This window comes from Mustela lutreola, chromosome 1 (assembly GCF_030435805.1).
Source record: "Mustela lutreola isolate mMusLut2 chromosome 1, mMusLut2.pri, whole genome shotgun sequence".
Taxonomy (NCBI): domain Eukaryota; kingdom Metazoa; phylum Chordata; class Mammalia; order Carnivora; family Mustelidae; genus Mustela; species Mustela lutreola.
In genome coordinates, this window is record NC_081290.1 from 152,095,461 (window position 1) to 152,116,617 (window position 21,157).

Genomic DNA, 21,157 nt, shown 5'->3' on the forward strand with positions numbered 1-21,157 from the left:
GTGAATTAAAGGAACAAGATTTAGCCCCTTTACAGAACTCTGATAGTTCAGTCAGATTGATTTCTTTTTTAAAAGAAACCATGTTGTGTTTGCCCGACAGTCTCCCACTGAATGGCAGCAGCTTGCCAAGCCCAGAAATAGGTTTTACCAGGCTGAATTTCTCAGGGTCCCTTCTAGAACCCTACAAAGAGATGGTAATCTGACAGGCAATCTGCCAGTCCTCTAGGAAGTTGCTCTTCATACATGGGTGACATAGGTTAGCCAACAAGTCAACAGTTGACATCCTTCAAAACGTTCAGGTCAGCAACTTGTTGAATTAAAGCCAGACACAAACAAGAACATACATGGAAGTGTAATAGATAAAAATTGATCGAGCTATATGCACACTTGAAATTTATGCTACTTTAACTGTATGAAAATTACATGAAAAAAAAAATCTAAGGATGGCATCACACTTTCTAGTGATCTATCTATATGCAAGTTGACGATGTAACCAAGAATATTCTATGCATTTATCAGTTCTGCAGGAAAGGGACTGTCGCCCAGATTTTTCTAAATAAAGGTGAATGTCAAAAGAATTCACTGTCTGTCTCTGTTCTTTCCTTTCTTCCCGTCTGGGTATTGTTCTTATACGGTACCTGTCAACTGGTCCCACGAATTGTCTGGACCCCTTTCATCTTCTGATCTATCTATGAGTTTGGTTATGGCTTATAAGGTCCTCATAAAGTGCTTAGATAAACCTTATCCTAAGTTGGGTAAATTCTGACTTTGCATTTGCTTTGATGCATTTGCTAAACTCCCTAATGCTTCTTGTTCTGATTATTTTCGGTTTTCAAAATATTTTCTGTAACTGCAGGAATCATACTTTTTGATTTCACATTCCAAAGTTCTTTTTAAGTGTGTTAAATACAGTTCCTCCAACTCCTTTGTTCTAGATTTCCCAAGGGATAAATTTAAAGGCTCCAGGTGTTTAAATGTTCTTACTTTAAAGTAAAGCTTTAAGGATGCCTGGGTGGTTCAGCCAGTTGAGTGCCTGTCTTTGGCTCAGTTTGTTAGACCAGGGTCCTGGAATCAAGTCCTACAACCAGCTCCTTGCTCATTGGGGAACCTGCTTCTCCCTCTGCCTGCCGCTTCGTGGCGTTTGTGCGCTCGTGTGCTCTCTCTCTCTGACAAATAAGTAAATAAAATCATTAAAAAAAAAATCTTAAAAAAGAAAGGTCAATCTTTAAATCTCCCAAACTCCCTTGAAATATATGTTTTTCAAATATCCTTATTTGCTACTGTCCAAACCACTGAGTCTCATATTCAGTCACCACTGTGGCTTCAATCTACCTTTCTAACTGTCATTCCTGACAACCCCCAGCAATTCCACCCTTGACCCCAGTGACAATGACACAAAACTCTAACTCTGACATATTTGTCAGCCAACATACTTTTCAAAGCCAACTCAAATTTTACTTCTGTAGGCAACTCTGAATTTCTGGTTGGAAAACATCTTTCATAATCCTAAACTTATACACCCCACTTCTGCCTTTATCAGTCTATTGCTAAAACTGCATATGGTCAGTCACATATACATACAGAGCTTGTTAAATAGTCAGTTACTGATAATAGGCTCTGTCTTATCTTTAGTATGTCTTATGGCATCAAGAAGGTTTTGTATGACATAGGCATTTAATAACATTTGTTGGATCATACAGCCAAATAAAGGATTTTTGTTATTGCTTCTCTTATCTGTTAATTTTAACTATCTCATGGCTGTTCATCAACATTTTCTTCCTATTGGATCTACATAGTTTGAATCAAATACAGCTTAAAATAAATAAACACTTGCCTAGGGCTCTGAACCCTTTTTTTGTTTCTACTTTTTTTTTTTTTTTTTTGGTGTGGTAATTATGTTTATTTTAACTGACCAATTTGTTTACATTTCTAGCCTTTATCAGGCCTGTCTCTTAAGTACAGAGAGACAAACTATTTCTGGCTGTTCTGTTTTCCAAGGAAACCCTGCAATTTTCTCTTAAGGTCATAGAAGTCTTTTACTTCTGTGAATCTGCTATACACCACTCAAGACTTTAAGTTATAAAAACTATTGTTTTCTCAAAAGTCTGGAAATGGGCTCAAGATATAATTAACTGCCTAGGACAAACAATACAGTACAATACAAATAGATCTTCCCCTTAAAAAACAACTTACTGTTGGTTGATATGAAAGAAGCTCACTTTATTAGTGACTGGAAAATTCTGGAGCAAGAAAACAGTGAACTATAAAATGTAAATTAAAATACACAAAAATTTCAAACCAAAAGTTGATATAACAGTGACATATTGAGTTAAAGCAGCATGTCCGTTTATGTCAGAAATAGAACAGAAATGTCTACCACCACTCCTACTCCAAACTATCTTGCAAATATAAGCAAATGTAATTGCACTACAGAAAAAAAACGAGATTTGAAAGACGATCTGCAAAGTTATACGCCAGGAAAACCCACGAGAATTAACTAGAAAAACATACTAAAAATTAAAATGAAGAATTCAACAAAGGGCCATAGAGAGAATATAAAAAAAGAAATATCCTTTTTATATGTAAACTACATAGGAAAATATTTCAATTACAGTAACCATAAAAAAGATAATGTTTATAAAAGGATTTAAGCATAAAGACATTTGTTCTTTAGACTGAGCAATATGTTGAAAGAAATAAGACAATTCTCTCCTTACATTTAATAAATTTAGCCTGATTCCAATAAAAATATGAGAAAGATTTTACTGGGAATAATAATTCTCAATTTTATAGAACATCTAACATTCTAAATTTTATATGAAAAAAAATGTTTGAGAGAAGTCTGGAAAATTCTAAAGTAGAGAGCAATGAGTGGGAACAAGTACTACAAGATTTTAAAATAAACTCTTGGGCACTTGAGAGTCTCAGTTGGTTAAGCATCTGCCTTGGGCTCAGGTCATGATACCGAGGTCCAGTGATAGAGTCCCACATTGGGTTCCCTGCTCAGTGGGGAGCCTGATTCCCCCTCAGCCCTTCACCCCGCTTATACTTGGTCTTGCTTGCTCTCTCTCTCAAATAAATAAATAAAATCTTAAAAAGACATTAAAATACGCTCTAAAACTACAAAAAATAAAATGTATTACTGTAAAATATATCAAGTGGGATAAAAGAGTTGAAAAGAAAACAGAAATACAGATGTTTTTGTAGACACATGAAAAGATGTCCTACATCTTAATGCACAGGAGAAAAACATTTTTAAAAGTATAATGACAGACCATTTCTTCACTTGTCAGTGAGAAAAAAACAAGACTATTTGATGGTAAAATTGTAGTGGTACACTGTAATATGCTGCTAGAAACAGTGTAATCAGATAAGTTTCTCTGGGGGTATTTTGGAAATAAAATGAAATAAAATATGCACACACCTTTTGAACCATCCATTTCACCTAGAAATGTTTCATACAAATATAATTCCAGAGGTGCACATAAAGGAGGTTATCATGTAACATGATTTCTAACTGCAAGAGACTGGAAACAATGTAATGCTTATCGATGAAGGTATGGCCAGATAAATTATGGCATATCTAAACAACAAAACACTGTGCAACTGATTATTTTCTAGCAATGGTATGAACATATTTTTGAGATATGTTGATGCTAATTTCATATGTTGTGTTTTATATTAGTAAAAAAACCATGCCCTAAACTCTAACAATGAATGATTTTCAAAATCATCCTGAGGGGTGTAGGTGGGGGCAGCAGAACTTTATCTTCCTGCCTAACAACCATATTTCTAAACTCTTTCGACAATGAAAATACAAAGTGTCTGTTAGAAATATTTTAAAAACTATCTGAAAGGAGCATTAAAAATATTTCACTGTCTACAACGAAAGAACTGTGAAAACAAAGGATCCAAGATCTTATTAAATGCAGACTCTGATTCATTAGGAGTATGTAGTGTTTTATAAAATGAGCCAGTTCTAGATATTGATATGAAATGATAGGTAAGATACATTTCTAACTTAAAAAAGAAAAAGGAATTCACAAAAACCAGTGTGGGTAGGATCTCGCCGTATATGTAAAAAATAAAAAAGGGATGGAAATTACATAAATATATATCCACAGAGTATCTCTGAAGGGTACATAAGAAACTGGTAACTGAGATTGCTCTTGGGGAGGAAAATAAAGAGAGGAGCAGATCTCTTCACTTTTTTTCCCCTTAAAATTGTATAATTTCTTTTTCTTTAACTATTAAACAATGAACATTACCTAACTAAAAAATTACAAAAGAGGTGCTCAACATCACTAAGTATTAGGGAAATGTAATGAAAATCACAGTGAGATACTGTTCACACCCATTAGAATGGCTATTTGCAAAAAAAACACAAAATGACAAATATTGGCAAGTGGTGAAGATGTGGAGAAATCAGAACCATTGTGTACTGGGAATATAAAATGGTGCAGGTGCACATACTGTGAAAAACAGAATGTTCATTCCTCAAAAAGTTAAATGAAGAACTACCATGTCATCCAGTGATTCTATTCCTGGATAAATATCCCAAAGAATTCGAAGCAGAGATCTGAACAGTTATTTGTACACCCATGTTCAAAGCGGCTTTATCCATAATAGCCAAAAGGCAGAAATGATGCAAGGGTCCATAGACATATGAATGAATTAACAAAATGTGGTATACATGTTTGATGGAATATTATTCAGCCTTTAAAAAGAAGCAAATTCTGACACATGCTACAACATGGATAAACTTTGAAGATATTATGCTAAGTGATATCTGCACATAGATGGTGATGGTGACTCAACCATGTGGATGTACTTAATGTCACTGAACTCTACTCAAAAATGGTTAAGAGTTAATCTTATGTTGTGTGTATTTTACTTCAATTTCTAAAAAATGTAATGCACAAACAGAAAATCTGAAAAGACCCATAGCAAGTAAAGAAAGTGAATTAGTCAATTAAAAATCTGCCCACGGGGCGCCTGGGTGGCTCAGTGGGTTAAGCCGCTGCCTTCGGCTCAGGTCATGATCTCAGGGTCCTGGGATCGAGTCCCGCATCGGGCTCTCTGCTCAGCGGGGAGCCTGCTTCCTCCTCTCTCTCTCTCTGCCTGCCTCTCTGCCTACTTGTGATATCTCTCTGCTGTCAAATAAATAATAAAATCTTTCAAAAAAAAAAAAAATCTGCCCACAAAGGAAAGTGCAGGCCCAAATGGCTTCATTGGTGAATTCTATCACACATTTAAAGAAATTATATCAATTCTTTGAACACCATTGCAGAATACAGAGGAGGTGGGAACATTTCTCAACTCATTCTATGAGTACAATATTACTCTGATACCAAAGCCAGAGACATTACAAGAAAACTACATAACAATATCACTTGTAAATATATATGCAAAAACCTCAACAAAGTATTAGCAAACCAATTCTGTCAATATGTATACATCATGACCAAGTGAGAATTATACTTGGAATGTAAGATTGGTTTAACATTCAACATTCGGGGTGCCTTGGTGGCTCAGTGGGTTAAGCCTCTGCCTTCCACTCAGGTCATGATCCCAGAGTTCTGGGATAGAGCCCTGCATCAGGCTCTCTGCTCAGCAGGAAGCCTGCTTCCCCCCAATCCCCGTCCCCCTGCCTGCCTCTCTGTCTACTTGTGATCTCTGTCAAATAAATAAATAAAAAAATCTTAAAAAAAAAATTTCAACATTCAACCAAGGTAATACACCATATTAATATGATATAGGACAAAAACTATATGATCATCTTGATACCCCACTGAAAAGCATTTGAGAAAATCCAACACGCATTAAAAATGCTCAACAAACTAAGATTAGAAGAGACCATCCTCAACTTGATTAAGGGTATCTACAAAAAACCTATGGCTCACATCATATTCACTACTGAAAGACTAAATGCTTTTCCCATTCAGATTGGGAACCAGAAAAAAGATTGACAAGGATGTCTGCTCACACCATTTCAAGTCAGCATTGAACTAGAGGTTCTAGCTAGTGCAATCATGCAAGAAAAATAAATGAAATCATGTAGATAGTAGAAATGGAAACCTTACACACAATGCTAGGCCCAAAGTGAAAACAATCCAAATGTCTATCAAATGGTACATGGATAAACAAAATGTGGTATACTCATATAGTGGATTTTATTAAGCAATATATGCTACAACATGAGGGAACATCAAAAACATACTAAGAGCAAGAAGTCCAACATAAGAGACTGCATATTGTAGTAGTTAATTTATATGAAATGACAAGAAAGGACAAATCTACAAGACAGAAATAGATAAGCAGTTGCCTGAGCCTGGAGGTTGTAATGGGGGCTGGCTGCTAATGGGCACAAGGGATCTTTTCAGAGTGATGGAAATACTCTAAAACTGGATTGTGGTGATTGTAGCACAACTGTGTAAATTTACTAAAAGTCATCACATAGAACCCTTTAAATGTCTGAATTCAGTGGCATGTAAATTACACCTCAATAAAGCTGCTTTTAAAATGTAAAGAAAGAAAAGGTAATGGTTATAATAGTAATATCCTCTACATTATTAATACTACTGCTTGTTTACCATATTCCCACATGCTGGAAAAACATATGGGAAGGAAGACTTATTAAATTAGAACATCTAGGGGCGCCTGGGTGGATCAATTGGTTGAGCGACTGCCTTTGGCTCGGGTCTCATCCTGGAGTCCCGGGATCGAGTCCCACATCAGGCTCCCTGCTTGGCGGGAAGTCTGCTTCTCCTTCTGACCCTCCCCCTTCTCATGCGCGCGCACTCTCTCTCTCTCTCTCTCTCAAATAAATAAATAAAATCTTAAAAAAAATTAGAACATCTAATTATGTCTCCCTCTATTTTACTGAAATAGAAAAATGCCGAAATATCGTGTGTAGAAAAAGACAATCTCTGCTTAGGCCACAAATATCTGAGGAGTGGATTATGCAAGACCTTTTACTATTCATCCCCCCTTCATAAACATCAGTGATGAAAAATAAACTGTACCTTAAGGGCAAAAAGAGTTTTCATTTTGCAATTCCTATTAAAAAATCACTTTCTTGAACATCATCTATCTGATTATATACCCTTGAGAGAGCTAAAGTTCATTCAGTTGTGCTTTCAATAAATTTTAAATGTTTTAGACCTTCAAGGCATTTCCTTCAGATATATAGTCAATCGGGGACAACTGAAACTTCCTGTTTTTCTCATAGTAAAGTTCCTACCACACAGTTCTTAGACTTGATCAACTGAATGCCTTGGGGTTTTCAAACTGACTTGTTTCTCCTTACAGACTTTCTTATTCCCCATCATCCTTTTAGTTTGCAGTCTCGCCTTTTTTCACTATCTCTGCAAATTCTGGTATCTGCCTTTTCCTCAGCCCTTCCTGATATATCAAGTTCTAGCTTTACCTCACAGATCATCCTCTTTCTGGAGATGATGGGGGATCTCCTCTGTCATTTATGCACACTTGGCCTGGCTGCCTCTCCAATCCCTTTGATCCCACAATACTGCCATTTTAATTACTACACCCATGCATCAGCATTTTCAGAGTAACACCAGACTATTTAAAAAATTCCTTTTAAAGATTCTTAGGACACAATATTTTTTTTATAAAATGAAGAAATGTGTTCCCCTTTCTGGTACATTTTCCCACATCCATATATCACTACTGTAAGGATTTTACTAAATATGCCTGAAGTTTAAGAGACAAGAGGGTGTGAGGATTGATGAGAGAAGAAAGTTGCATTAGTAAGACACATAGTAAGAGTAAAGAAACAGATGGCATGGTTGGCAAGGGGGAGGAAATGCATTCTCATACACTACTGGTACAATGGTAAACTAGTGGGCAAGTCGGCCATAACTGCTCAAATTTTAAGAAGGCATATTCTTGGATACAATTAAATGCATTGTTTGACCATTACATTAAAAAAATAGGTGAGCCCGTGCCCGATGATATCTTTACATTAGAAGTTCATTGTAGTATTATTTGAATTGCACAGTAAGTCCACTAGACATTACTTTCCATAAAGGCAGAGAGTAAATCTGTTTGGTTTCCTGCAATACACCCAGTACCCTGAGCAAGCACAGAGGAGATGGGTGGTCAGAAAGAGCTGCTGAATGAATAAATGAATAATGATGGAGATTTAAGGGGTCGTGTATGCCTGGACCTCTCTTGGTATTTAGTGAGTCAGGAGCAAGTTTTCCATTTGGAATGTTGGGTTTTACTGATTTCCATGCCATGCTACACTCTTGGCCCTGGTATGTCAAGTACACTTTTCTAATCATCAGAGCCAGTAACAGTGGCATTTGAGTGCTCAAAGCAACCAGGCACAAAGTAGATGTGCTACTGCAGTTATATGCAATACTAATGCTGTCATGCTTATGTTGTGAGTCATATATATTTTTTTCGATTCAACTATTATTGCTGAAAAAATCTATTATTGGTATACTTTTTTTTCACCTGAAGTATAAAAGAGTTAATTTTCAGAGGAACAACAATTATGACTTTGAAAGGTCCCAAAGTAAATTTATCCATTTTTCTCTCAGAGCACAGCTGAATAAAGTATGTGACTTGGTGTTGTGTTACACATTTCTATTAAGTTTGAGGAAAGAAAGGAAAAAACCTATCATACTGGGGTTGTAATAAAACATGACCTTTCGGAAGCTTGATATGATATTACATCGTAAAGACACACGAGGGCACTCTAATCAACCAGCAAAGAGAAACAGAAAAGATAGTGAAATCAGGTTGATGTTTTAACAACTGCACCATAACAGGTGAATTAGTAAGCACTGGTAAAATTGTGAATGTTTGCAATTCATAGCAAGAGATTTTCTATTCTTGATCCAAGTTCTAAGAAGCCAAAAGCATTCTGTAAATGACAGAAATAATCTATCACTCTCAGATCCCAGTTGAGGAAAAAACACACCCCTTTCTAATGATTTGTTAAATTGACCTTGGGGCAGAATTTGCCCCTTGCAAACAAAGATCTTCTAGATCACCTACAATTCTACTTCATGTTTTATTTGTTCTCCACTGGGGATAGTAGAGGACAAATTCTTTGCTCCATCTGTTTTCCTGGAGAAACGGTGTGTTAAGTGTAAGCCTTCCCCAAAAAGCCAGTAGTAACAAAACAGCTCTTTGTATAAAGGGGCAGAGATCACTGAAGAACATCTCCTGGCCTTCCTGAGTTTTAAATTTTGTAAATACGACTACAGCATACAATTTCCTCCATCAAATTCAAAACGTATAGCAGAACAGGCATTTAAATGACCTTTCTTTCAGAACTGTAACAAAAGAGCAACAATAACTACAGAGAGCCATGGATTCTGAGGCAATCAGGTTCATTCACTAAGGATTATCACTATTTTTTTTTTTTTTGAAGTTTTGTTTATTTATTTGAGAGAGAGAAAGAGAGAGACAGAGCATGATTGGGTCGGGGGAGGTGAAGAGGGAGAAGATGACTCCCTGCTGAGCAGGGAGCATGACTCTGGCTTGATCCAGGGACCCCAGGATCATGACCTGAGCTAAAGACAGACACTTACCTGACTGAGCACCCCAGGTGCCCAGATTATCACTAATCTTAAAGTCATATTCAAATTTGTGTCTCAGCAAAATAATTTCCTGTCATCAGTCTTTGGGGTCAAATACAAGAATTAAAGTAGAAAGTATTAAAACTTTGAATGCCAAGGGTGTACTGTGGTTGCATAATAAATCTTTATTGACTTAATAAACTAGAAAATTCTATCTCTGGATCCATAGAAAGTGTGACACATGCTACATTCTTGAACTGCTTCTTACTATCTTATTCACTTTATATCTATTTGAATGACTAAATTCATGTTTCAAACTCGATTTGTCAACGTATTCAGTTTGTTTGTTTTTTTCTCCCCATAATGTTTTGCTAAGGACCCTGATGAATTCTAGTTCCTATCCTTTCCTGAACTGGCCACCAGGGTATACGCAGGTAGACTTAATTTATACTAATAACAGAACAGGCTCTAAAATATGATAATTTTCTTCTAATCTTCTAATTTTCCTGTTCTTTAAAAATGATTCTGGTTAACTGAAGGTGCCAATATACTTTCTACAGTAAAAAAAAACTGCCTGAATACTGCATAATATTAGACAGTAATTAAAATTGAGTTGGGGGGCGCCTGGGTGGCTCAGTGGGTTAAAGCCTCTGCCTTCGGCTCAGGTCATGATCCCAGGGTCCTGAGATGGAGCCCCACATCGGGCTCTCTGCTCAGCGGGGAGCCTGCTCCCCGCCCCCTGCCTCCCTCTCTGCCTACTTGTGATCTCTGTCTTTCAAATAAATAAATAAAATCTTAAAAAAAAAAAAAACAAACTGAGTTGGCATTTTTCTTTTTTCTTTTTTTTTAGTCAGAGAGGCAGGTAGAGAGAGAGGAAGGGAAGCAGGCTCCTCACTGAACAGAGAGCCTGATGTGGCTTGATCCCAGGACCCTGAGATCATGACCTGAGCTGAAGGCAGAGGCTTTAACCCACTGAGCCACCCAGGCACCCCTTGAGTTAGTATTTTTCCATGGAGCTATCCAAGGAATATTTTATAAATACAGCCGTGGTCTTTCCTTGGATGTATGGAAAGCCACCGAGAGAATCATATGTAAAGTTAGAGAACTATAAATGGGATTACAGAGGTTAAATTGGGTAGTATAAAAACTAACTTGGGCACTCAACTCAATTGGTATGGTCTGATATGGAGCCCTTTATAATATCAAGGAAGTTTCCAAACTTTAATTTTTTACCAATAATCTTTTTTAAAGATCTTAACTTAATCAAGCTCACATTTAAAGCTAATTTTAAAAACAGCCTGGAATAAACTCTCCCAGTATGCACTCTCTAGCTTCCTTTCATTAAGAGATAACATATGCCAGGTACTTGGCAAGATGCTGGAATCCCGGCCCTCATTAAGCAAAAGAGTCTTAAGGAAGGAATCTTGGATTCAGATTTTGGTTCTGCTACTTTTCATCCGTGTAACTGTGAGCCACTTCGCTTTCCTGAGGCTCAGACTTTTTATCTGTAAAATGGGAATACTATCACCTAGAGCAAAGGAGTAAGTGTGACACACTGCACTGTACCTAGTACAGCGCGTGGCACACAATAATGGCTCCAGAAAAGGTAGTAATTATTATTATTATTTTTACTCCAACGGATATTGCTTATTGTCATGATTTAAATAAACTCCTTAATCTTTTCTTATCATTAGTCACAGGATTTGATAATCCTTCAGAGATTATTTATTCAACAACTATTCAGTGGCATCATACTATGTGTCAGACCCTGAGAATATATGAAGGAGGACAGACATAAAACCAATAATTAATTACCAGTGCTACAAAAAGAAAATGTGCCATGGAAGCATATAATGGAGGCAACCAATTCAAGGAAACCCTGAAGAAGTATTAAACAGAGACCTGAGATACATGAAGAAATAAGGTAGGCAACAAAGCATTGTAGGCAAAGTCCCAGAGGCAAAAGCATGGTGAGCTGAAGGAACTAGAAGATGTGCAATATTTTAATTGGAACCAGGGGAGCAAGGGAGGTGAGGGCTAAGTATGAGCCTGGAGAGGAAGGCATGCCATATTTGCAAGCCAGGTTAAGAATTACAGGACTTTATCCTAAGGGCAAAGGAAGGTACTGAGGGGTTTTATGGGACTCTGCAATTTAAAACAACTTCTGAGATGTAGAGTAAATAGACTGGATGGGGTTAAGATTGAACACAGGGAGATCATTCAGAAAGTATTGTTGAATTCCAAGTATCCCATGAAAAAAGCCAGTACAAAAGCAGTATTAGTGGGACTGGAGAGAAAGAGACTTGTTCAAGAACAGAGGAAGAATCAAGCAAAGCAAAAAGATGTGGTCCTAGATTGAGCATGGGGAAGGTATTCTGGGAAGTCATAATCTCAAGAATGTGCTCAATAAAATTTATTTCTGTGTTTCATGAAATAAATGTAAAGCATGGTTTATTACTACATATTCCTGACGCAGTACACAAAATTAAAAATTTCAGGCCATGGGACAATTTATTTCAACTTTATCAGGCTTGCCACACACAAGACATCTAAGTGAGCATCAATATTTTTCAAAGCACTTTGCTATGTTGATGGTAATTCTGCAGAAATACTACAATATCATCTAACTACTAAATTAGTTTTAATATGTAACACATGGATTGAAAGTAAAGAGGGAGGGACTACAGATAGAACACTTCCTCTTCCTAGGAGGCATAATTTGATTCTTAAAGGAAAAAATCAAGTTTCTACTTTTTCCTTCCATGTTTTCACATCTGTAAATATATTAAGCGGAAGGATATTATGAGGAAAGCAAAGTATATATAAAGTAAATCTTGGCTCTCCGAGACTCTCAGCCAAATGCATTATTATGGAAAAAATTGCTTCACACTTCCAAACGCTTTTCCACCTGTAATGTGAACCCTCTTCATGGAAGGCCCTGGCCTACTCCTCTTTCTTATCAGTTTAGAGTGCTTTCCAGGAAGCTGTCTTCCACCTCTTCCCCATCCATTATCTTCTCAATTCCCCAAATGCTGAACACGTTTTTATTTTGCCATAAATTGCAATGAATTATTATTTTGGCTTTCTTTTCTATCTTCATTAAATTGCCTGCTTCTATAGGGCAAGGCAGAGACTTTCAATTCTGCATTCTTAAATGTTTCACACTCGGGCCCAGGAACAAATTGCAGTCAGAGTTTACTGATCTGTGTGCCCTTCTCCCTACCTAAGGGCAGCCTTAAATGACAGCAGTGTTGGAGTTTAATCTACTTTAATACTTTCTGTGACTTCTTTTCAAAAAAACCGCTAACACTATGCAGAGTATATATCTGGAGAAAGAGACAGAAAGAATGTAAGTGGAAAAATATGTTCAAATAAGAAAACAAACCTTTTGTTTTTGTACAAAAATCACAGAAAGTAAAGCCTGACATACTTGGCTGCAGGAACATTAATTTTAAAAGGCTGAGAAATAGGATCTCACACCTCCTAATTAATGCTATTATTAATTCTATACAGGTAGAATAAACTAGTTAGATCTACGCACAAGCAAAACGGCCCAAAATAAAGGTCTGGGAAGTTTTTCTATAAGCAAAGTGTTTGGGTTTTGTGATGAAAGACTTCTTCAGATACTGTTCCCTCTAACCTTGGCTCTCGCAGTCCCTAGGGTGGAATGCCTTAACACTTCCCTCTCAGCCCACTGTATGTAGTGTTTAAGACTCAACTCCTCCGAAGTCATACCCTGACTTCGTCCTTCTCTGAAGTCCTAGGACAGTTAGGATTCTATAGTACAAAATTTAATAAGTGATTACCCTCTGTCCAATATTTTCTACTCTCCGCTCAGATCTAACAAAATCCGCCTCAACAACGGTAGGGAGAAACGCTAACCAAGTGCCAATAGCACGGAAAAGAAGTTAACCTGTTTCAACACTCACGTGGCAGCTGAGAAGTCAAACCTAGCTCATTAAGGCCCAACCTTAGTTCGGAGAAGAAATGCGACAGAGTCAACGTTTTATCTAACCAAAGGGACCCTTCAATGGATCGACAGGATCTCCAGGCAGCTGGGGGTGGGGGCCAAGATTCAAACCTCCCCAACAGCAGCAGCTTTCCTTGGCCCACCCACTTTCTACTTCCCTTCCCAAGGTGCAAACGAAGAAGTCCAAAAGGATATGGCATCACCTTTGCTCTCTGACCTAGGAGCAGAGACTCACCAGTTTCATACTGGACTTTTGGTTGTTCAGTACCAGACACTCCAGTCCTCAAACGCAGAAAGCGTCTTCCGGTTCAGTCACCGCCACCGGCCCGCCGAGAGCATCGCGGGACATGCAGTCCTTCTGCTCTACGCCCCCTTCCCGGGGCATCATGGGAAGTGTAGTCGTTTCTCCATGAATCATGGGAACTGTGGTCATCTTTCTTTTCCGTCCCTTTCCTCTCCAACGCCTCCTTCGGCCAGCTCAAATTCATCCCCGCCGCCAATTCATCCTCCCTCTGCGCCCCAGCATGATATCATGTCCCGTTGCTGGGTCTGGGACCCATGGTATTCTGGGATGTGTAGTCCCCATGGCTCGGAGACCCTTACCCCTCCTCCCTGTGGGAAGGCGGATGGGCGCGGGACTTGCCGGGAGCTGTAGTTCCCAGGGGCCTCCGGATGCCGAGTCCGGAGCTTTTACTCAAGGGAGGCAAGAACTACAACTCCCAGGGCCGCCCGGCGGCAGCAGGTGGGAGCGGGGCTGTTGATATCAATATGGCGGTTGTCAGCCAGACAAAGACAGTCAGTCTGATGTGATTGAGACAAGGGTGGTTTTCAGGGGGAGACTGGGAGATAGGGGCCTCCCCTCCCCCTTCTCCTCTTCCTGCGCCGGCCTCAACCCCTCCCCAGTCCCCTCCCGACTGGCGCCCCACGCGGAAGACACCCCTCCCCCTCCCGCTTTCCCCTCCTCCCTGCCTCAGCCCTTCGTACTGGGACGTTGGGGAGGGGGCTGTGCCGGGCGGAGAGAACTCAGCAAGGATTCTGAGGTGAGTCAAGCGGTTTTGAAGCCGGACTACCTCAAGTCTCTTTCCTCACTTCTTTCTCTTCACTTTTTTTTTTTTTTTGAGGGGTTTTGGGGAGTAAGTGAGTGGGCTGGGGATGGGTCTCTTAAGCGGCCCGATTGAGAGGAGGGAGGAAGCAGGGGGCTTCCGAGTGGGTAACCCGGACGCAGGGTGTGGGGTGGGGCAGTTTGTGGGGGGCGGTAATTGAAAGGCGTCGGCTGCTCCCCAACTCTTTTCTCCTGCTTTCCTCCACTGTGGGCGGAAGGTTTGAATCCTGGAGGTGGGGTCTCCTGTTTGGAGTTTGGGAAACTGCGAGGTGAATTTGAGGTGTGTGGGTTTGTTTGGGGTTTATAACTGTGTTTTAAACTGTGTGACGTGTACTTGTGTGATATGTTAGGCTTGAATAAATGTCTATAGATAGGGAGTTAGCTAGCTGGAGTCATAGCTTTTATCTGGGCCTGGGCAGAGAAGCGTGCGTGAGGTCCGGGTCCTGGACCTTTGGGCTGGCGACGTGGTCCGGGGTAGCTGGGGTTAGCAACTCGTTTGTGTCCCATTGCCCGCTCACACTTCTCCTCTCCGCCTCCGCCCCCTCCCCTGGACAAATCTCCAGCCCAAACTCCGGGTTGAAGAATTTTAGAGATGAGGAGGTGTGGAGACGGATTTTTGCATCCTTAAGTCCATAGATAGGTGGGAAAGGAAAAGTGTTCTTAATATTTTATTCCGGAACCGTGTTTTGGTTACACTATTGGGGCTACTTTGAAAGGAGTCCTCCACCCACCCTCACCCCGAAACAGTAGGTAGATGTGTCTCGTCGTCTTCGTGTTAAATGCATTAAACATTACTTAAGATTCGGGGGCGTGCGGTGGGGGTCTGGAGTGCTGACATGGGTATGCGTCTCTGTGTGTGTACTGAAGACACAGGATGACTGTTGTGTATCTTGAGATAGGGAGACTTAATTTCGTATTAGGAAAAACTGTTGGAAAATATTTGGTGGCGGGGGGGAGTAGCTGATAGGCGCAGCTTGTATTTTTCTTCTACCCCACCCTGTTCTGTCTCGGATTTGTCTGGAAGCTGGTGTGGAAGAGTGAGGAAGTATTGGGTGAATGAAGGGTGGAAGGCAGTTGACATTAAAGATACTATACTCTACAAAGTTGAATAGTGTAAGGTGATTGCTGTTTTTTTACCCTGAAGCTTTAAAAACCCTTATGTATCTAATAGGGTAGAGTGATGTGACCAGTTCATTTCTCTGGGATCCTGCAAGGTATAGAAACCTCTCTTCCTTCCCTCCCTTCCTTCTTTTCCTTCCTTCCCTCATTCCTCCTTCAGTCCTTTCTTTCTTAGCATGCTGCATTTCTTTTCCCAGATGGACATGATGCCTCCTGTACCTATTTATTTACTTTGTCCTAATATAGTTGTCCTTTTTGTGATTTTACTATAAAATGCATCATTAGATGACAAGGACTTGCATTTGTTTTTACTTTGTATTTATGCCACAGGTAATTGTCACATCAGGATTGAAGTGCTTTGCATTAAACTAATTTTAAAATTGCACAACTAAGTTGTTGTTTGATCTAGTTGAATTATGTTTATAAGTCAAGTTTGGAAAATTTGAATTCTGATTTTTTTCCCTCAAGTTTCAAGTAGAATTATAAAGGCAAGAGGATTGCAACATCTCTTTTTTTCTCACAGTCTTTAATATTTAATAACATTACACCAGGATAATAAGACCATATATTTTGTAGTTTCTTCAGCCTGAAATAGAAGGTTTTCAATAGCACTTCTTCTGTGACAGTTTTTATTTTGTGTAATACGGACCTTTACATAACTAAAGGAATTGGCATAATTGCTCTTTTGACTGTTGAGATATTTACATGTATGGCTCCACACTTACCAGTTCTCAAACCTATCAGTAAAGGATCTTAGATTCCCTGAAAGTCACATAGATACAGTATGCAGTTTTATGGTATGTTTTATAACCTTTGATTTGAAATTTCTGCAGTTGATCGTTCACACAGATGAGCTGACTAAAAATGTGAGGTTTGTATATTTAGATTGACCTGAATAGAAAAAAAAATTGATGTATGTATCTTCTAAATCTCAAATTTAGAACAAAAATATGTTGATACAAAGTTGAACCTTTGTTTTATTTTGGACTAGGATATCCAGAATTTTTGTGTTTTAACCTTCCATCCTAACCTGAAATATTACTTTGCCAAAACTGGAGGAAAATCCTATGTAACTACATAATAGAGTATATTTTTGCTGAAAGATATTCTGTGAGATGTAGAGTTTTAAAGTATTAGATACTTATTTTAGAAATAAAAAACTGAAATGTTTAAGGGTTGGAAAAATAAAACAGTATTTTCTCTTCCACCTACCCTTACTTCCAATCTTCTTTTCTTTCATGGAAGGGCAAAGTTACTTACTGGGAAAAGCTTTCATTAAACTTTTTCTGACTAGTAGTCTGGTTGAAATTACTACAAGTAAACTATATTCCTTGCATTTGGTGGGGGTGAATCTGTTGCATTTTAAGCGCCGAGCATTAAAATGATGTAAAGCCTTTACTGCAGGTTAAAGCATAAAACATTGTCGGCATGTGGAAGTCATATGGTTTATGAAAAAAGTAGAAAATCAGGGCATTGGTGCCTGTCCAGCTTAAAATTTCATCCCGTAACTGTGAAAGACACATTTATTTTAATATGATTGCTTCTAAAAATGTTGCCTGTATTATGGGAAGTTGAGAATCCAAACTGTTTTTAACCAATCTGTTGCTAGTTTAGTGTACTGCATATCATGAATACTCTGGTTGCAAATGTGCATCAAGGAGCCTTTAGGGGTCAGCTTTATGTTGAATGTCTGTAGTGAGGCTTCATTATCAATGCTGTATGAACCGATTTCGCTCTTCTCAGCACAAATCCTTAGGTGAAGCATCACTAATAGAAGTATAGAAGCTCAGTAATGGTAAGTTATAAAATATATTACAACAAATCTCTCATTGTTTCATCATTTAAAAAAAAATAGAAATAACCAGTTTGTGGCAGTTTTTGCGGCAAGTATGTATTGGAATGGGATTGCTTATTTCAATAGATGTTGAACACATTGGGGCTATTTATGCAATTCGTTTGGGGTCTTGTGTATGTTATATTCTGTCCATTCCACTTCTAAATGTTGCACACAGCTTCCGTATTTCCTGTAATACCACATTTGCTTTTTGGGTTCTTTTCTTTGCAGCTCTTGCTTTTATTATTTTGTATGCAGATCTTTAAATTTGAGTTATTTTTCTTGGAAATTAGAAATTTATCCCAGGATGTCATTTTTCGTAAATGAAAGTTAGTGTACCACTCAGATTTTTAAAACTGTGAATGTTTATAGGTAAACTAGAAAGTGCTCAGTGAAAATATGTTGGGTTTGTTTTGAAAACCTGCTTTATTTAGGGTTTTGTTTTTTTTTTTTTTTGGCTTCCAGAATTAATTTTGTAGCTCCCTTTGTTTTTTTGGCTAGATTTTTCTCTTAATTATTGGTTTTTGCTTCTCAATTCAGTAGAACTTTAAAAATTTTTTTATAAAAAAATTGTTAGTCGGAATCACAGCTTGTCTAGAGTGTCATATAGCTACATTTACATATGCACTCACATAAAGCATCTTTGTTTGTTTATATATGAAATTGGTATATATCTATGAGACATGCAACCTGTAAAAAAGGAATCTGAACCACAAATAACAGGACACCAAACAGTGGCTCAAACTAGAAACCAGAATAACTACCACCATAGGCTTTCCACATTATAGAAATTATGGAGATTTTCAGTGTCATTATAAACCATTATTTTAACAGATTCTGCCAAAATCTGTTTCTCTCAAAATGGAACTTATTGGTATTGAAATTTTTCTGAAAATAATATAAATTAATATGTGACTTAGATTCCAAGGTACAGCTATCTCCCCACCTGACCCATACTGGTTGTATGGCCCAGCATAAGTATGGAGGAAAGGTTTTTCTGATGAATTATTTGAGGTATAACTTTTAGTTATAGTCTATTTAAACATAATCCAGTGCTTTAGTTAACTTGTTTTTCTTGATCCCAGATGAAACAAGTTGGAAATTTACTATAACATTGTTTTGGACACTTTCCAAGAGCATTTAGTTACTGGAAGTCTCTGGCTTTGGCATAGTTTTACCCTTACAATGGTAGTAAGTTTAAAGTTACAGTAAGTTTTTCCAACGGTTATTATAATTCTAATGCAATACTTTACAGATCCTTGACTTGGGGAATAATTTTGTTTTTGTTTTTTCATTTACAAACAAAAGGAAAAAAACCAATAGATTTAGTTTCAAGTTATGAGTTATTATACTTTTTTGGGATCTTAAAACAGGTATTCATAGATCCCTTCTAAAAATGATAAAGTGATTCTAATTCATTCAAAGGGCATTTAGGGTTTTTTAAAACCCTAAATGGGTTTAGTGTGCTGATTATGATAATGTTTACTAAGTTGCACATAGTCTCTGTAGCTTGTCTCTAATGCTCAGTGACGGTCTGCATGTGGTTTATCGAAAACATTTATAGTGCTCTTTACTGTATGCATATTAAACAATTAGTGTGGAGTTGCCAAGGGGCAGTAATTTTAATGTTTATAGTTATAGTTTTCAAAGAAGGGAAAGTCAAATGCTGTGGCTATTGCTGAAATGAGGATGACCCGAGACTAAATTTATCTGCTTAAAATTTTGATAAGGTAGTGGCGTGATTAAAATGAAACTGTTGGGCCAACTCAGTCTAACCTTGAGTCACTCTGACTCTCCACATCCAGTCATAGAATCAAGTTGATTATACTTCCTTTGTATCTATATCAGTTGACTTCTTTTCATTATATGCTATTCCCTTAACTTGGGCCTTCATCATTTCTGTCTTGCCACATCAGTTTCTTAACTAATTTTCCTGCTTTCAGTATTTTTTTCTTAAGTTACTTTTCACTCCTACTTGAGAGATCTTGCTAAAACAAAGTGTGAATTTGATTGTTAGCCATACTTTGCCTGTAATCCTTCAGTGGCTCTCCAGCCTTTCAAATAAATCCAAACTGTTATTCCACGCATGTCCAAATGCTGGCTTTGCCAGTTACTTGCTATGTGCCTTTGGGCAAGTGTTTTGATCTGTCTGTTCCTCAGTTTCCTCATCTGTAGAATGGGGATACATAGTCCTTACTTCATAGGATTTTCATGAGCCCTTAGAATACTGTTAAGTACCTAGAATGCTTCAGGAATATCATAAATGTTAACTATTATTATCATCATATTATACCACATATTTTGTGTTCTAGTTTCTTCTGTTTATTTCATCATTATCAGCTCTAGACCCTGTGCCTTAGCCACGTCAAACTACTGGAAGGCCAAACAAGCACTCTAGCATAGATAAGGAGGGTGAAGTATTATTATTAGTCTTTGAGGGTTACAGTTGTTGGTAATGTCTTCAGAAGTAAAGAATTAATTGTGAACTTTAAAACATATTGCTGTATAAAGAATAGTAGTATATTCTGTTGCTCTGACTTCTGATTTTTCCTCAAAGTAAAAGGCAGTGTTAGTTAGGTTATTGCCTAATTCAGACAACAACTTAAAATTCACTTTCTTTGCCCTTGTTAATGCATTTTCATGTTTCAAACTTAGATTCCCACTGCTAATCCAACCTTTTTATCTTCTCACCTAATTTCATGAAGGATCTACTAATTTTGTATATAATTTCTTTCATTTTTTCCCCACAAATCCAAATTCTTACTCCATTTTGGGTCAATTTTTTTTTTTTTTTTAACATTGCTATTGAGACAATTGAATAGTTGCATTATATATTATCTGGGAACAGACATATGTTTTACTTACATACTAATGTTTATACTTGAGGTTGAGTGGCTAGTTTATTTCACACTGCTTTGGTTGGTTTTCCAAAGTGGTAGATGATGCACATATGGTGATTCATATCTGTGTCTCATTCCTTCCTCATGGAGGAGAAAGAATGTCCTGTTGTTGTTGTTGTTGTTGTTTTAACCAAACTGAGTCAAGGATAAATGTTACCCAAAACTATGTATAGAGGTAGCAGGATGATAGCTAAGGTATCAGTCCAGACTTTAGAATGTAATTTTTGTAGGAGGCTCTATTATGACTATAGTTTGCAACCACTAATCTAGCCAGTATTTACCTTTGTGGAACATAATTGTTCATTGTGGAGAACTTGAAAGTAGCTGTTCTGAATATTATCTTTATTTGGTTGAAAAATCCATTTTGTGGATTCATATATAGCCTATGTATATTTAGTTTTACATAGTAACTGTTTAAAACCACTCAGGACAAGAGTAGTTGCTATAGTCTGAGGAAGACCTCTCTGAAAAGCTGGCATGATCTTATTTATTTGAAATTCTGCATCATCTTTTCAATAAACTGTCATTTTACTCCAAAAGGTGTTAGTCCAAGTTTAAATAAAAATATCTTTGATTATTTTTCCTCTCAAAAAGGAACTTTTCTTAAAGTAAAGTATGATAATTAAAAAATACCTATATTGCTGGATGCCTGGGTGGGCCAGTTGGTTAAGCAACTGC

General features: G+C 37.7%; 2 protein-coding genes across 14 annotated transcripts in view; one reads left to right on the plus strand and one right to left on the minus strand.

Moving 5' to 3' along the window:
* The window catches only part of INTS9 (integrator complex subunit 9), a 106,121-nt gene extending 92,100 nt beyond the window's left edge, over window positions 1–14,021 (minus strand). Inside the window, exon 1 of one of the 3 annotated variants that reach the window (XM_059176866.1) lies at window positions 13,760–14,021. In XM_059176866.1, the coding sequence (XP_059032849.1) occupies window positions 13,760–13,768 (9 nt within the window). In that variant the 5' untranslated portion in view covers window positions 13,769–14,021. Of the gene's footprint in view, window positions 1–13,727 lie in introns of all 3 variants that reach the window. The other 2 variants (XM_059176876.1, XM_059176885.1) reach the window with 2 other exon arrangements.
* A 244-nt stretch (window positions 14,022–14,265) lies between these two features.
* The window catches only part of HMBOX1 (homeobox containing 1), a 198,937-nt gene continuing 192,045 nt past the window's right edge, over window positions 14,266–21,157 (plus strand). For all 11 annotated transcript variants that reach the window (XM_059176907.1, XM_059176931.1, XM_059176975.1 and 8 more), the window contains exon 1: window positions 14,266–14,564. The gene's annotated coding sequence lies outside the window, so the exon portion shown is untranslated. The remainder of the gene's footprint in view (window positions 14,565–21,157) is intronic.